General features: G+C 46.3%; 1 protein-coding gene across 1 annotated transcript in view; it reads right to left on the bottom strand.

Moving 5' to 3' along the window:
- Positions 1–684: 684 nt before the first annotated feature.
- The window catches only part of LOC110508626 (PH domain leucine-rich repeat protein phosphatase 1), a 79287-nt gene continuing 62586 nt past the window's right edge, over positions 685–17385 (bottom strand). The window contains exons 6-17 of the mRNA XM_021589282.3: positions 16534–16761; positions 13486–13688; positions 13082–13142; positions 12853–12948; positions 9013–9168; positions 8514–8714; positions 8225–8387; positions 7983–8113; positions 7732–7845; positions 7211–7405; positions 6880–7108; positions 685–3144 (exon numbers count right to left, since the gene is read on the bottom strand). Of these exons, the coding sequence (XP_021444957.3) occupies positions 1861–3144; positions 6880–7108; positions 7211–7405; positions 7732–7845; positions 7983–8113; positions 8225–8387; positions 8514–8714; positions 9013–9168; positions 12853–12948; positions 13082–13142; positions 13486–13688; positions 16534–16761 (3061 nt within the window). The 3' untranslated portion in view covers positions 685–1860. The remainder of the gene's footprint in view (positions 3145–6879; positions 7109–7210; positions 7406–7731; positions 7846–7982; positions 8114–8224; positions 8388–8513; positions 8715–9012; positions 9169–12852; positions 12949–13081; positions 13143–13485; positions 13689–16533; positions 16762–17385) is intronic.

Genomic DNA, 17385 nt, shown 5'->3' on the forward strand with positions numbered 1-17385 from the left:
AATCATGGACACTCTTACTGACAGTTGTGGCTGTTTGCGTGATGTATTGGTGTCTCTACCATCTTGCCCTGTGTGCTGTTGTCTGTGCCCAATAATATTTGTACCATGTTTTGTGCTGCTACACTGTTGTGTTGCTACCATGCTGTGTTGCTGCCATGCCATGTTGTTTTCTTAAGTCTCTCTTTATGTAATGGTGTGTTGTCTCTCTTGTTGTGATGTGTTTTTGTCCTATATTTCTATTGTATTTATTTTCAATCCCAGGCCCCCGTCCCCGCAGGAGGCCTTTTGGTAGGCCATCATTGTAAATAATAATTTGTTCTTCACTGACTTGCCGAGTTAAATAAGAGCTTCATTGAGGTAGTGCTAATAAAGATATTGGACAATACCGACCTCTTCTGGTCATAAGGTGCACATACACCTGTATGATTTTGAACGTCCTCACACTGTACGACAGCCACGCAACAAAGAGATTATTATCCTGCATTTCTTGATAATATGTAATGCGTTGTAAAGTCTAATTGAGTGCTACTAGCAGCATTTCTGGCTGTTCGTTTATATTAACTTAAAATTGTGTGACATTTGCATCTGAAAAACACTGTACATTGAAAATATCAGACACACACACAGAAGAGAGAATTTGAATTTTGACCCCAAAATATACAAATACCACCAGAACAAGGAAGCTTATATTCACAAATGTAAGATTTATTATACCAAAGACAGGAACGTTTGTGTGGTTTACTTTCCATGTGGATATAGAATTTGTTTGCATTACTGAACTGGACACAGTCATGCTGGTGATAACAGTTAGGAGGGAGGTGGGAGGGAATACTGTGTGTATGTATTCTACTGTGTGTGTGTGTTGTGAGCACACTAGCAGGACTGCTGACTATAACCAAGATGTAAGACAGAACTGAAAGAGAAGAACCACTGTGAACTGTGTGTGCTTGTACTGTATAACAGGGTGTGTGTGTGCATTGAGCATATCTCTGTATGTATGTCTAGGAGAGAAAGGAAAGTGAGCTCTTCATAATGGCTAAATCTGGTCTGACCCACACCCCCTCCACACCACTAAATCCATCCACAGACATATGGGTACACAGTTCCTTTAAAAGCGTCAGCATACATTTCTCTTATTTACAATCATTGGAAAAAAAATAAATCACAATTTCTCTCAGAGAAGATTAGTAAAAGTGACTAGGTCACCATAAAGAGTATGCAACTCCTAGGAGTTAGTCTTTCAAATTTCTACAAAAATTTCTATGCCTTTTTACAGGCCAAGAGCCAGGATTTACTGAAAAAACACAGTATCATTAAGTGCCCTATCTACAAAAGTTAAGCGTGTTAATATTGGTGTGTACCATTTCAAATGTATTTCATTGATAATAAGATTGTGTCTCCGTGTTTCATTTTTAAAAAGTGACTTAATTTTCTTCACATTAAAAGATATGGTAAGTAAAAAAAACAAAAAAACTGTAATCATATTATCCATATGAACTGTGTGTTGTGGTAGGCTAACCCTATTGCAGATAGACTAGTGTTGATTACATTGGTACTCAGAGGTTTATTGTCTAATGTAAAAACAACATCCAGTATAGTCTGAGTAGTAGTGGAACTATCCTATAGGCCATTTTGGGGAAAGGGGTGGAGCAGGTTACAGTGCATGGTACTCCAGTGATGTGGTCTCAGGAACGGGTTGAGCGCTTGTAGTCTGACTGCTCAACAAGGTGCTGTTTTTCAGATACATAGGTTACTCAGCTAGTCTGCAGACTCTGTAGGGATTTATCAGGGGTGTGTCCTAGTAGTCTGCAGGAACATAGTGGAGGGTTGTAGTAGACTGCAGTAAGGGGGTGTGTCTGCTCAGAGGGGTGTGTCGTAGTAGTCTGCAGGCTGGTCGGGGCTAGGTGCTTTCTGTTGTTTCTGCTGATGCTGCTTCATGATCTCCTTGACTTCCTCCTCCAGCTCTGGAGGGATGATGAACTGGTCGTCCGGGTCGGGCTGGGCGGGGGCTGTGAAGTACCCTCCGCCCTTCTTAGAAGGGGCGTCTGCTGCCACCTCGATCAGGTTGTGGCTCTTCTCCTGAGGGGCCACGGAGCCATTCCCCCTCCTCTTGCCCAGGGTCTTCCCATCATCACCCTTTCTGCCAGACCCCACTGACCAGCCCTCCTCTCTCTGCTCCCTTGTCTCCGCCTCCCCCAAGGTCAGCTCCACCCCTTCCTCCAGTGGTTCCGGGGTGCAGGGTGGAGGAGGTGGAGGAGGGGACAGCAGGCGTTCCCATCCGGATGATGATGATGAAGAGGCCTCAGCCCTAAGGCAGTGGATGTCGGCCTCCACCTCCACTCTGCTCCCGTTGGAGAAGACCCCGGCGATGGGCTCCTCATCCTCACTGTCCAGCCCGTTGTCAGACAGCGCGCTGGAGAAGGTGGCACTGGACAGCTGCCTCTGGAAGGAGCCGCTCAGACAGGCAGGGTGGAGTGAACAGCAGCCCCGGGCAGGGAGCTCTGAGCCTGGGTGAGGGTATGGGCAGGGCTGGGCGGCGTGCTGGGCCTGGAGGGAGAGCTGGTTGGCCTGGTGGTGCAGGTGGAGCTGGTGGTGGTGGGGCTGTTCATGCAGCAGCACCAGGGAGCTCTGGGGAGGCTCGTCAGAGGAGGCTGTGGATCCCACCTCGCTGCTCATCTCACTAGTACTGATCTCACTGCTTATCTCGCTACAAGACGACGGAGGGACCGGGAGGGAGCCGTCCCCTGAGGGCCGCTCCTTTATCGACGAACCCCCCGAGGAGGGGTAGCCGCCCAGGCCGGGGCTGGGGGGCGGCTGGGGAGCGTCGCTGCAGCAGCAGGAGCAGCAGTCCTCGCTCACAGAAAGCTGGACCACCACGGCACAGAGACTGTCAGTGCAGCCGTAGCCCTGGGCCAGCGTACACAGCTTCTTGGCTGCAGCCAGGCCGTCTGGGACGTTACGAACAGCCTCCACCGCCTCCGACTGCGACAGAGAATCCCACAATCCCCGGCTGCCCAGGATGAAGAACTCGTCCTGCGGGGTGAGGGTTACCTTGGAGACGTAGGGCCGTGGGATCACCGCAGGGTACAGGAAGGAGTAGCCCATGATGCGGGTGGAGTCTGTCACTCCATTCACCTTGTTGTCCTAGAGGGGTAGAGGAAGAAGATGATTACTTTATTGTTCAATAGAAACTTCTCTTCTGCTTTATCCCAACCCCTCCGAAAAACAAACACAAACACACAGTATGTTTACAGTGGGAGCAGTTAGTGTTTCTAACACATACACTACCGTTCAAAAGTTTGGGGTCACTTTGAAATGTCCTTGTTTTTGAAACAAAAGCACATTTTGTGTCCATTAAAATAACATCAAATTGATCAGAAATACAGTGTAGACATTGTTAATGTTGTAAATGACTATTGTAGCTGGAAACGGCTGATTTTTAATGGAATATTTACATAGGCGTACAGAGGCACATTATTTGGACTAAAAGACAGGTTCAAAGTTCTTCATGTGTTAAAGTAATGATGGACTGTCATTTCTCTTTGCTTATTTGAGCTGTTCTTGCCATAATATGGACTTGGTATTTTACCAAATAGGGCTATCTTCTGTATACCACCCCTACCTTGTCACAACACAACTGATTGGTTCAAACACATTAAGAAGGAAATAAATTCCACAAGTTAATTTTTAACAAGGCACACCTGTTAATTGAAATGCATTCCAGGTGACTACCTCATGAAGCTGGTTGAGAGAATGCTAAGAGTGCGCAAAGGTGTCATCAAGGCAAAGTGTGGCTATTTTGAAGAATCTCAAATATAAAATATATTTTGATTTGTTTAACAATTTTTTGGTTACGACATTATTCTACATGTGTTATTTCATAGTTTTGATGTTTTCACTATTATTCTACAATGTAGAACTTAGTAGAAATAAAGAAAATCCCTGGAATGAGTAGGTGTGTCCCAATTTTGACTGGTACTGTATACATGTTTTTTGTGTCCCTGTTTTGCATGTGTCACATATCAGTTTGCAAACAATGTAAAATAAATACATCATTGAGTTAATAAAGCTGCATACAAACATGGTGTCTTTTTTGCTTTCTTGAGGTTGGCCGCTCCAAAACACAGGTGTTTCAGCCTAGCTCAGTTCTTTCTGTGGTGGTGGGGTAGCCAGCAGAAAATACAGAGCATAGGGGTTGGTAATGTTCTCTAGTTGTGCTGTGATTGGCTCAATGTTCTATCACTCATGGGGACACAAAAATCTACTGGTAGAGCTTGAAAATTCATGTCCCTTGGGTGCTGCCATAGACTTACAGTAGAAGTGCCCATCCAAGAAGGCTCAAGGTCATTGGCCACAGATAAGATGATGTCAAATCACGTTATATCTACAGCTGCTTTGATTGGACAGATCATGTCAACATCATACTTTCAAAATCTTAGCTAGCAAGCTAGTCAAGCAGTCATCATAAATCAAGTCGACAATGTACTGGCAAATCCTTTTCAATCCTTGAAAAATTATAGATAAAACGTATCAGTGCTCATCGGCCATTGGACATAACAAGTTGGAAATTGCAAATTCAACAATGAGTGCTGAGGCACGACAGCAGCCTCGGGTTCGATCCCAGGCTGTGTCACAGCTGGCCGTGACTGGGAGACCCATTGGACGGCTGTCGTCCGGGTTAGGGGAGGGTTTGGCCGGATGGGATTTCCTTGTCTCATTGTGCTCTAGCGACTCCTTGTGGGGAGCCGGGCGCCTGCAAGCTGACCCTGGTTGTCAGTTTGACGGTGTTTCCTCTGACACATTGGGCTTCCGGGTCAAGCGAGCAGTGTGTCAAGAAGCAGTGCGGCTTGGCTCTCGACCTTTGCAGAGTCCGTAGTGGCGTTGCAGTGATGAGACAAGATCGTAACTTCTCGCCCATGGTGTTGAACGTAAATGTTTACACTTTTAAACTGTTTTACCCCCTTTTTCTCCACAGGTTCGTGGTTTCCAATTGTTAAAGGTTGAATACATTGGCCATGCTGTCAATCCAGCAGGACTTCTGCTGCATTCAAAACAACTGGAAACTTGGAACTGGGAAATCTCAGACTTCAGTGAGTTCAAGAGAACTTGGAACTATCTACTACTGGGAGAACACAGAAAATAATTTTGAACGGTCATCCAACTTGGAATTCCAAGTCGGGAACTGTAGCCAAGTCGGGAACTGTAGCCAAGTTGGGAACTGTAGCCATGTCGGGAACTGTAGCCAAGTCGGGAACTGTAGCCAAGTCGGGAACTGTAGCCAAGTCGGGAACTGTAGCCAAGTCGGGAACTGGTAGCCAAGTCGGGAACTGTAGCCAAGTCGGGAACTGTAGCCAAGTCGGGAACTGTAGCCAAGTCGGGAACTGTAGCCAAGTCGGGAACTGTAGCCAAGTCGGGAACTGTAGCCAAGTCGGGAACTGTAGCCAAGAAAGTAATGTGTATGTTGTGTAGTAAGCTGTTAGTAGCCCATGTGCCTCACCCTAATAATTTGGTCAATTTCCACCCTCATAACTTAGCCTACTGTTCTGACTTGGTGGTGCACTTGTAGCCTATAGCCAGTTTTAGAGAAATGTAATCATTGAATATTGTAAGCACTTTCATTGTCTGCTTGAGGTTGAATGAACTGTTTCGGTGCTAGACAAGGCTCCGCTGATAGCCAGGTGTAGCGGTGGTAAGGGTTCACTCCATGGTGCTGAAAAGAAAGCTCTGCCGTTGGACAGCTTTATGTAGGCCCTAACAGTTTGTGGGCACCGTTTGTCACCGTTATAGTGCAATGAATGTCTTGTTTAGTGCATTTTGTTGTGTAGTGGCTTTGCTGGCATGCATCAAAAAAAAAAAAATTTTTTTAGTTTGCCCCACCAAGATTTACATCACCACTGGGTAGGAAAGATGCTCCAAGTTATGATATCTAGCAGTAAAAGAATGGCTATACAAACCAGAAGTCTTGGTTCAATATTTGCGATGCGTAAATCTGTCATCATACAATGGATGAAATCAGGCATTTGGTCCTTGAAAAGTCCTTGACGTTGCGGTAGGCAAGACGATTTAGAAGTTCTACCTCTCCAATATAATTACTCCGTGATTTCATTTCTGATTCGTTTTTTATGAACGCTTTTATTTATTTCCGGACATTTCCGTTAAAGAACCATGTGTGCTTATTATGGGCAACACAACATCTCAAATGGCTAGACTGACTAGCTACCACCTGGACAGACTTCATCAGCCGGGGACTATCGATGCATGCGGTGTATTTAGTCAGGCAATGCCCACATTATTCTGAGATATTTTAGAATGTAAAAATAATATGAATGGCAATGCATAATGGCAATGGGAAAGCCTATTAAAGGGAAGGCCTATTAAAGGGAAGGCCTATTAAAGGGAAGGCCTATTAAAAATGTAGAATGGTAATGGTTTGTTTTTTCTATAGTCTATTACAACAATTAAATATACAATGCGGGTCCTTGAAAATGATAATTAAGTGCTTGAAAAAGTCCTGTCTGTATGAACCATGTATAGTATGGGTTTCCTGCCCAGCTCAAATGAAATATAAAATCACTTGCTAATTGAAATGATGTACGCATCATTCGCTTTACTGTCAGATCTTGACCCGGGCCAGTATTTCTTTCATTCGGGCAAGGAGCTTTCTGTTGCTACTGGCCTGGTGTGAAAGTGTACCTGGATGTGGAGCCCTGCAGAAACTTGGGGGTTATAGAATTTAAAGTGAAATGGAATTGATGTGCATCACAAGCTATAATATCAGTTACTATTTCATTTAAATTAACAGCCTCTTTACACACCCCCACACAACACGCATAATACACTCAACCTCTCCTCTCCCTCCACACACCCCTCCCTGTGTACCTCAGTGATGATGGCGTTGTGTTGTCTGATGCGTCGGTACTCTTCCTCCAGGCCTACGCTGTGCAGCAGGGAGAGGGGCAGTGGTTTGCCGTCGCGACACAGGATGGCCTGGCACTTGCCTACGTTGGCAGCGGTGAGGGTGAAGCAGCCGCCTGTGTCGGTGGGGTCGTGTCTGATGTGGCACAGGGCTGCCGAGCCACCCAGCTTCTGCCCTGCCGTACCCAGTTTCCTGTGGCACAGACAGAGAGAAAAGGAGACGGTTGACTATCTGATACTGTCTAAACGTGAAGGTGTATGACTCTCTCTCCCTCTGTGTGTGTTCCACACATACCTCTGCATGACGAGGAAAGTGTTGGTCATATGTTCTTCTTCACTCTTGGTCTTGTGTAGCTCTTCGGCCAGCACGTCGTTCATGGTACACTGCAGCAGGTAGGGCACTTCCACGTTCTTGTCTCCATCAAACACTCCATACAGGGCCTCACGACTCCCACAGAAACTGTTCACCGACAGGGCGGCCACACACAGCCTGGAAACACACACACACACACGCACAAAAACACAGACACGCAAAATGTTAATGATATGCCCTCGAGGATGTTCAGAGTTTAACACATACTGTAGCTCCCACGGCACTGCATCTCTCTCTCACACACGGACAGATGGACGTGTGCATACACCCACCCAGACTATCTCTACTGCCCACCCCCCCATTGACCTCACTGACTGAGGTATTCGTCTCAGTCACCATGGTAACTTTGCTAGTGTTTTGAAAGCTCTCCCATGGTGGTCCATTTGATTCACACATGATGAGGCTGTGTCCTGTAGTGTAGTGTAGCGTAGCGCGCTACTCACTTGTTCTTGACGCCCGAGGCCTCTGTGTAACCATGACTCCACACAGCCGGCCCACCCGACGCCTCATTGGCTGAGAAGGTCGGGGGCGGGTCGATGCGGAAACAGCGAATGTTACTGCAACGAAGACGAGAGAAGGAAACTTATCGAAACGATCACAGTGCAGGAATACAGATACACAGACAAACAAATAAAGAATTCAATTTGATTCCATCTTTAAAATCACAACTTGTCCACACTAATAGACCACTCACTTGAGATGTTCCAGGGTGTTGTGGTCCAGGTTGAGACGAGGGTTGCCTGTCAGGTCCAGCTCCTGGAGTTTAGGAGGCAGGTTCTCAGGCAGGCTGATCTCACTCAGCTCATTACAGCTCAGATCTACACACTGAGGAGAGACAGGAGAGGGTTAACGCACACACACACACACACACACACACACACACACACACACACACACGCACACACACAAATGCATATGCATGCGCGACACACTTACCTTCATCTCCATAAGCTGCATGACCTCGGGGAAGACCTCTATGGTGTTGGAGTGGGCGATGAGTGTGTGCATGCGTCTGAGGTTCATGATGGTGGTGGGCACCGTCTTCAGCCTGTTCCCACTCAGGTCCAGCTCCTCCAGCTCCTCCAGCTTGGCCATTTTACTACAGTGAAGGAAAAGGGAGAGTCAGTGAGCATGTGTGTATAAGAGACAGTGAACTGTATTGTGAGGTAGACAAAGAAGCAGTTATTTGGTACGTGTGTGTGTGATGTAGCCTACATCCACTCACCTGGCAGGGAAGGTGTGCAGGTAGTTGTAGGCCATGTGTAGTACTCTGAGGTGTGTGTGTCCCGTCAGCAAGGGAACACACTTATCAGTCAGACGGTTGTTGGTGAGGTACAGTTCCTGTAGGACGCTGTTGCTTTCCTCTGATAGGCTGGAGGGAGGCAGGTGCTCCAGCTTATTGGCTGAGGCATTCAGGCACCGTAAACTGAAACAGGAAGTGAGCTCGAATGTCAGTCTTTCAACCATTAGACGTACTTTAGCAGGGATAGAAATAGCGTGTAATAATTTGGATTAACTAGTAAATAACTGGGGTAATAACTAAAGGACACCTCTTGTCATCATGCTGTTATATTGATACAAACAACACAGATTGTACTTTCTCAACACTACAGGCATATCATTCATTACTTTTATTCACACCGAGTTTCCTTCACTACCATGTAATCATACTTATTGTATGTTTACCATCCTATATGTAATATATGTTCATAATGTTGTGTTACCTGTCAGATTTGAGGAAGAGGTTGCAGGGCAGCTCTGCCAGCTGGTTGTGTTGTACGTCCAACACCTCCAGTAGTGGGCGCTCTACTCTCTCAGGCAGCTTCTGCAGGTGGTTGTGTCCTGCACTCAGCTTCCTCAGACTGCTGCTACACAGCAACCTGCCAGTAGGGGGGAGTGGAGAGACGTCAGCGTCAAACCAGTAACAACGTCACAGTCACAGTGGGTGGGACATGGGCTGCATCTCAATGGTCAGAGTAAGACAGGGAGAGAAACAGGGGCTGCATCTCAATTGTCTCAAGTGGCTTCCTCGCCCCTTCGCCTTCTCTCCAACTGTACTGACAAAGAAGTTAAGAGCGGGACAGGTGAAAGAAAAGGCCTTCATATTACCTTCACTTAGTCTGTGTGTTCAGATCAGTGAAGACGAAGGCGTGGAGACACGGAAAGTATGCTTGTAAAAGATGCACCGATAAATCTTCAGAAAGAAGACACGTACGTTGAGGGAATTGGCGATAAACCGACATGTGGCTCGTGCTTAACGCAGATAAAAGACCTTCTGTGCTTACGAAGACACACAGACACACTGTCACAGTGCAGCTGGTCTACTGGGGCGGTGTGTGCATGCGTTTCCGTGCGCGTGATGTGCGTCTAAACTGGGTCGTAACAGAAGGCATGGGATGGGGGTGGGGAAGGGATGAAGACATGAAAACAGAACATATCAGCACCTCTAGTGGAGCCTGCAGCTAAGATTCGTCATTCTGACACTTCCTGAGTAAAATATAGATCTGCAGAGGGAGATAGGGGATAGAGCGAGAAAGAGAGGGAGAGAGAGCGAGATGGAGCGAGAGATGGCATGAGAAAGAGAAAGAAAGAGTGGGGCAAGAACAAGAAAGAGAGAGAGAGATGGCGTGAGAAAGAGAAAGAAAGAGTGGGGCAAGAACAAGAAAGAGAGAGAGAGAGAATAATACAGTGAGAAAGACAGAAGGAAGGTAGGAAGGAAGGAGCATCTGAAGTGAACTAGAGGGGGATACAAAAAGAGAAAGGATGGGATGGTGATGAAAGGCTATCTGGTTGATTCATGATGATCTGGTTGATTCATGATGATCTGGTTGATTCATGATGATCTGGTTGATTCATGATGATCTGGTTGATTCATGATGATCTGACTGATTCATGATGATCTGGTTGATTCGTGATGATCTGGTTGATTCATGATGATCTGGTTGATTCATGATGATCTGGTTGATTCATGATGATCTGGTTTATTCATGATGATCTGGTTGATTCATGATGATCTGGTTGATTCATGATGATCTGACTGATTCATGATGATCTGGTTGATTCGTGATGATCTGGTTGATTCATGATGATCTGGTTGATTCATGATGATCTGACTGATTCATGATGATCTGGTTGATTCGTGATGATCTGGTTGATTCATGATGATCTGGTTGATTCATGATGATCTGACTGATTCATGATGATCTGACTGATTCATGATGATCTGGTTGATTCGTGATGATCTGACTGATTCGTGATGATCTGACTGATTCATGACGATCTGGTTGATTCACAATGATCTGGATGATTCGTGACGCTTAGTTGGGGACAGAAGTCTGTCCATGAGCAGGGCACACAGGCATAAGATGAAGTGTCCAGAGGGACTAAATGAGACTACTGGCTGAGTCTCAACAGTCCAAACTAGCTTCCTTTTTTCCCCCGTTCCTTGTGTCCTTTCCTCCATGATCACTGATCTGGCAGGGCATGAGAGCTGGAATACACATGGTGAAAACCCGTCCAGTCTTTCGACTTATCAGTGGTTACGAAGGAAAGGAGTATTGAGAACGAGCCATTTGGAGAATACAGAGCGGGATTGTACAGTGTCCTGTTGGACATCCTTCTAACGGATACACCTCGCAGACACACATGGACTGGGATATTCTGTAAGGATGTCAGTGATCACTGTGCAATAGCTTGTGTTAGAAATACAAAAAATGACCAAAGCCAAACCCCGTTTTATATTTTTTAAAGACATTTTAGACCGTTTGATGAGCAGGCGTTCTTACATGATCTGTGCCATAGTACGCCTGATTCTCCATGTTGACACTGCCTGGGACTATTTCTATGTGAAATGTGTGTCCATTTGTGATAGGCCCCTGTGAAGAAGTTCAGAACCAGTGGAAGGGACCATTTCCTGGTTTCCTGATAACTTGGCGGAATGAATATAACGAAGTGGGCTGAGAGTCGGGGCAGCAAGTACAGGGAGTGAATATTTAATACATAAATGGAACACAAAACAAGAAACACTAACAGCACACAGACAAGAAACGGAAACATTAATGCCTGAGGAAGGAACCAAAGGGAGTGACATAAACAGGGCAGGTAATCAAGGAGGCGATGGAGTCCAGGTGATTGTCATTAGGCGCTGACGACCGTGGAGATGGGGACAGGTGTGCGCAACAATCAGCAGCCTGGTGACTAGAGGCCGGAGAGGGAGCGAGGGCACGTGACAATTAATTAGAAAGAGAAATGTCTCTTAGGCTCAGGCTAGGCATATAAATGCTCCTGTTGACTGGGTCTCCTTCAGAGTGCTAAGAAACAAATGCCCAGGATTGATCAGGAAGTCCAAATCAGATGACTATCTAAACGCAGTCACAGAGAACCTAAACAACCCTACCAAGTTCTGGAAGCTAATCGAATCAGAATCAGGTTCTAATGTATCCTCTGACCTTCCTGACCATTTAATGATGGATTCTAATGAAGTGAAGGACGAAGCAGATATTGTAGGGGTTTTTAACAAGACTTCATATCTGCTAGTTCAGTTGTTGATAATGGTGGGGCCCAGGCCTCTAATGTCAGCTCTGTTACAGTCAACTATAATATAGGCCCTCATGTCAACCATTTTAATTTTGAGCCTGTGTCTTATGCTGAGGTCTATAAAGCACTAAAGGCAATAGACACTAAAAAGTCTGCAGGTCCAGACAACCTGGATCCCCTACCTCTAAAAAAATAGCAGCTGGTATTATTACTGAACCTGTGGCTCATATTTTCAACTTGAGTCTCTTGACCAATTCCATACCCAGCATTTGGAAATCAGCTTACGTCCTCCCGCTGCTAAAGGGTGGAGATCCCTCAGATGCTAATAACTCTGGTCCTATCTCCAAACTCCCTATCCTGGCCAAAGTCTATGAATCCCCGAGTGAACTCACAGAACTCAACGTCTTAATTGAAAAGAACATACTGAGAGGGGTTGAGTCTGGCTTTAGATCGGGGCACAGCACCACAACTGCAGCTACGGCAGTGCCTTCTCGTTTTGTGCATCAGAGGCATGGAATAGTCTACAGCTCATGCTTCATCTAGATATGTTAGTGCCACTGAATTAATTACCATTTTGATGGGAGACTCTGTTACAGAGGAGTGTGAATGCTTTTAAAAAAAAGTCTGGATCATGTTGTTGTATTGTACCGTATTGTTGTAGGTTTTCTTTCTGTAATGTATGTGTGGTCACTGCCTTCTTGGCCAGGTCTCCTTTGAAAAAGAGACTCTGGGTCTCAATGGGCTTTTCCTGGTTGAAAAACTACTGAGCCATTGGGAGAGAGACTGATCGTAGCTAGCGATAGATAGGCAGGGAGACCGTAGATAAAGAGAGAGAGAGACCATAGATAAAGACTGTAGATAGAGACCGTAGATAGAGAGTGAGAGACCATAGATAGAGATGATAGAGAGAGAGACTGGCGTTAGATAGAGAGAGAGATTTACATTTGGCAATGCTTCCCATGCCAATAAAGCCCTTTGAATTGAATTGAGAGAGAGCAAGAGAGAGCGAGAGAGCAAGAAAAACTGACCGTGCTGGGAGCTCAGTAACGAGGTTGTGGCTAATGTCCAGAACTTCTAGTTTCTTAATCTCACACAGCCACTCTGGGACGGCCTCCATACGATTCCTACAGAGAGAGAGAGAGAGTGGGAGAGGAGAGGTCAGGTTGGAAGAGGCTTTGTGAGTATGCTACGTTTCAGAGAGTGTCCGCACAGTATTTTCTGCAATGTTGAGTGTTGAAGGGAAGTTGTCGGCCTCACCTGGAGATGTCCATGTAGGTGAGTGTGGAGGGCACTGGGCTGACCTCCAGCTCCCGTAGTTCTATAGAAGGGAACACAGAGAGCCGTTTGTGATATTATAACAACAAAGACGTTACTTCTAACAGCGAATGCTGGTTTTTGTCTCCCTGCACGTGCAATAGAACAGCAGCTATATTTCTTTACAACGACGCTGGATGCTCATTTCCTCAAAACAAAAAGGATGAACCCATTCACCTGGGGCGGCCGGTGGCATTTGTTTCACCTATCGCCAATCTCAGCCTTAACCATTAGTGTGGAAAACGCAAAACTGACCCAGGGTCAGCGTCTAGGGGCAACGTCACCCTCCTACGTCTTTACGAGCACAGCAGGCATCGATGGACTCTTAACTGGGGACGCAGACCCACCGTTGTTCTGTGCGTAGATGGCTTTGAGCACGGAGCCCTTGACCTTGAGGGTGGCGATGTGGTTCCTCTCACAGTGGAGGACCTCCAGGCGTGGGAACATTGAGGCATCCAGCTCCTCCAGCCCGTTGTCACGCACATCCAGCTGGGTCACGTGCCTCAGCAGGTCTGGCTCGTCTGGAACCACCACCCGGATCTTATTCAGCCTGATGGCACAGAGGGCAGAGGTTAGAGGTCATGCATAATTGGACAGTAGGCAGTATGGGCAGTAGCCTAATTAACCATCAGATCAAGATCAATGTCTGTATGGATTGATTTTTGTTGTTGTTGGAGTTGTCAACAAAGGGGAATTTGAAATCAAATCTGATTTTACTTGAAATTAACACATTGATTCAATATCTACAATCCTTCCCGAGTGGCACGGCGGTCTAAGGCACTGTATCTAAGTGCAAGAGGCAAAACAACAGTCCCTGGTTTGAATCCAGGCTGAATCACATCCGGCCGTGATTGGGAGTCCCATAGGGCGGCACACAATTGGCCCAGCGTTGTCCGGGTTTGGCCCGGTGTAGGCCGTCATTGTAAATAAGAATTAGCTCTTAACTGACTTGCCTAGTTAAATAAAGGTTCAATAAATAAATAAATAAACAAGAGATGGTCTTGATATCTCATATGTGTGACCGAATAAATGTACGGAGGTCTCCTCACTTGAAATCTGACCTCAACGGTCCCGGCCCCCTCTCTGTGTGTGCACCATCGGGGTTACTCATTAACAGCTTTACGTGCTAAATGACCTGACACTCAACATATTTCTGTAAAAGACTGGAAAAAGCCGCACCGACCGACAAAAAGAACAGACAAAACCGTATTCACCTCTAGCTACAATCACGTGTGATCTTTGGTCCTGGGCTTGACAATATGACACAGAGACACTTCAGTGAATGTCCCATCGTCGTGACAGGAGTGATGTATTAACTTGACAAATAACGCTAAGTCACTCAAAGCCTGCTCTTTCCCAAGCAGGGAGGACATCGGTCTAGTAATGATTACGTGACGTTCCATGCTGATTCTCTGTTTAGTCTGGTTCTGTTCTATGCTGACTGTCTGTTTAGCCTGGTTCTGTTCCATGCTGACTGTCTGTTTAGCCTGGTTCTGTTCCATGTTGATTCTCTGTTTAGTCTGGTTCTGTTCCATGCTGATTCTCTGTTTAGTCTGGTTCTGTTCTATGCTGACTGTCTGTTTAGCCTGGTTCTGTTCCATGCTGACTGTCTGTTTAGCCTGGTTCTGTTCCATGCTGATTCTCTGTTTAGTCTGGTTCTGTTCTATGCTGACTGTCTGTTTAGCCTGGTTCTGTTCCATGCTGACTGTCTGTTTAGCCTGGTTCTGTTCCATGCTGATTCTTTGTTTAGACTGGTTCTGTTCCATCTGACTCTCTGTTTAGCCTGGTTCTGTTCCATGCTGACTGTCTGTTTAGCCTGGTTCTGTTCCATGCTGATTCTGTTTAGCCTGGTTCTGTTCCATGCTGATTCTCTGTTTAGCCCGGTTCTGTTCCATGCTGATTCTCTGTTTAGCCTGGTTCTGTTCCATCTGACTCTCTGTTTAGCCTGGTTCTGTTCCATGCTGATTCTCTGTTTAGTCTGGTTCTGTTCCATGCTGATTCTTTGTTTAGACTGGTTCTGTTCCATGCTGACTGCCTGTTTAGCCTGGTTCTGTTCCATGCTGACTGTCTGTTTAGCCTGGTTCTGTTCCATGCTGATTCTTTGTTTAGACTGGTTCTGTTCCATGCTGACTATCTGTTTAGCCTGGTTCTGTTCCATGCTGACTGTCTGTTTAGCCTGGTTCTGTTCCATGATGATTCTGTTTAGCCTGGTTCTGTTCCATGCTGACTGTCTGTTTAGCCTGGTTCTGTTCCATGCCGATTCTCTGTTTAGCCTGGTTCTGTTCCATGATGATTCTCTGTTTAGCCTGGTTCTGTTCCATGCTGATTCTCTGTTTAGCCTGGTTCTGTTCCATGCTGATTCTCTGTTTAGCCTTGTTCTGTTCCATGCTGATTCTCTGTTTAGCCTGGTTCTGTTCTATGCTGACTGTCTGTTTAGCCTGGTTCTGTTCCATGCTGATTCTCTGTTTAGCCTGGTTCCATCTGATTCTCTGTTTAGCCTGGTTCCATCTGATTCTCTGTTTAGCCTGGTTCTGTTCCCTGCCGACTTTCTGTTTAGCCTGGTTCTGTTCCCTGCCGACTTTCTGTTTAGCCTGGTTCTGTTCCCTGCCGACATTCTGTTTAGCCTGGTTCTGTTCCCTGCCGACTTTCTGTTTAGCCTGGTTCTGTTCCCTGCCGACATTCTGTTTAGCCTGGTTCTGTTCCCTGCCGACATTCTGTTTAGCCTGATTCTGTTCCCTGCCGACATTCTGTTTAGCCTGGTTCTGTTCCCTGCCGACTTTCTGTTTAGCCTGGTTCTGTTCCCTGCCGACATTCTGTTTAGCCTGGTTCTGTTCCCTGCAGACATTCTGTTTAGCCTGGTTCTGTTCCCTGCCGACATTCTGTTTAGCCTGGTTCTGTTCCCTGCCAACATTCTGTTTAGCCTGGTTCTGTTCCCTGACGACTTTCTGTTTAGCCTGGTTCTGTTCCATACAGTTTAGTGAAGTTTCCTTTCACGGTTTGAGTTTTGCAATCGAGAGACAAATCCAGTCAAACGTGTCCGGCCGCCAACACCCATGTGTCTACACATGTACTGAATGTTTCCCGCCAGGTGTCTAGACGTGATTACGACTAGGTGTAGACTGTGTTCAGATCATCAGAATCGACAAAACACGCATGGCGTTCATTTGGTGAACGAGTTGCATGCGTCTGCCATTACTGTACAAGCAATGGGGGGAAAAATGGCCTGGGTGCAAAGCTTGACGTCTGCTTGTAATGAGGATACTCAGACTGGATTACAAAATGTTTCTGAATACCGAGCTGTAGATAGGAGCTGAATCGAGCTTGTCTGCCCGTTTCTCTGTCTGTCTGTCTGTCCGTCTAGCTATCTGTCTATCTATATCTGTCTGTCTGCGTACCGTAGGTCGACGTGTTTGACTCGGAGCAGTCTGAAGCTCTGCAGCACCAGCGTGTCCAGGCTGTTGCCGGCCATACACAGCCTCTCCATGGACGCCAGACGCTCTAACACCTGGGGCACGTGGGTAAACTGGTTGAAGGACAGGCCCAGGTAGCCCAGTCTCTGGAGTGAACCCAGCTCACTGGGTAACTCACTCAGACAGTTACCGTCTAGGAGAAACGTCTGCAGGCTGAAGAAAGAGAGAAATAGAGAGAGAGAGAGGGGAGAGTGAGCATGATGTGAGAAGACAGCATTTTAACTTTGTGTGAAAAAACACGCTGACATTTCTCTGTTATTTTAAGAATCCCTGTCTAATGCGTGGTGATCAAGTACAATCAAAAGAGCCACATTACAAACAGCCGAGTCCCCTTTTCAAGTCATTCTCCACATTCTGATACTAAGGTCTTTCCGTCTACAACCAGGAGGTGGCAGTAGTAGCAATGAGGCTCGGTGAGCATAGTGAGGAATTCACAGGCTGCATTCCAGATCCTTCCATTAGACGAGAGGAGAGGTGCTCAGCTACTGCTGCTGCCGCTGCGAGGAAGCAGACATCACCTCATCACAGCTTCTCTCTGCCGTCCTAAAGTATCACCCCACGTGAACTACTATCAGTTTTCCTATCGGCTCAGTCTGCATTCACTTCAGGCTACCATCAGATCGTCAGACAATCATCTGAAATGTTAAACATATTTAATATATCTATGATATTTCAGAACCTATCCAATGGTCTCCTGTGTCTAACCACTGATGCTTCATGTTGAAGGTTAGGGTCGCGGGTGAGGTCACCTGATCCTAGGACTGTGGTTAAGAGCGA

The sequence above is a fragment of the Oncorhynchus mykiss genome, chromosome 28, assembly GCF_057628025.1.
Source record: "Oncorhynchus mykiss isolate SJ-2025 chromosome 28, ASM5762802v1, whole genome shotgun sequence".
Taxonomy (NCBI): Eukaryota; Metazoa; Chordata; class Actinopteri; order Salmoniformes; family Salmonidae; genus Oncorhynchus; species Oncorhynchus mykiss.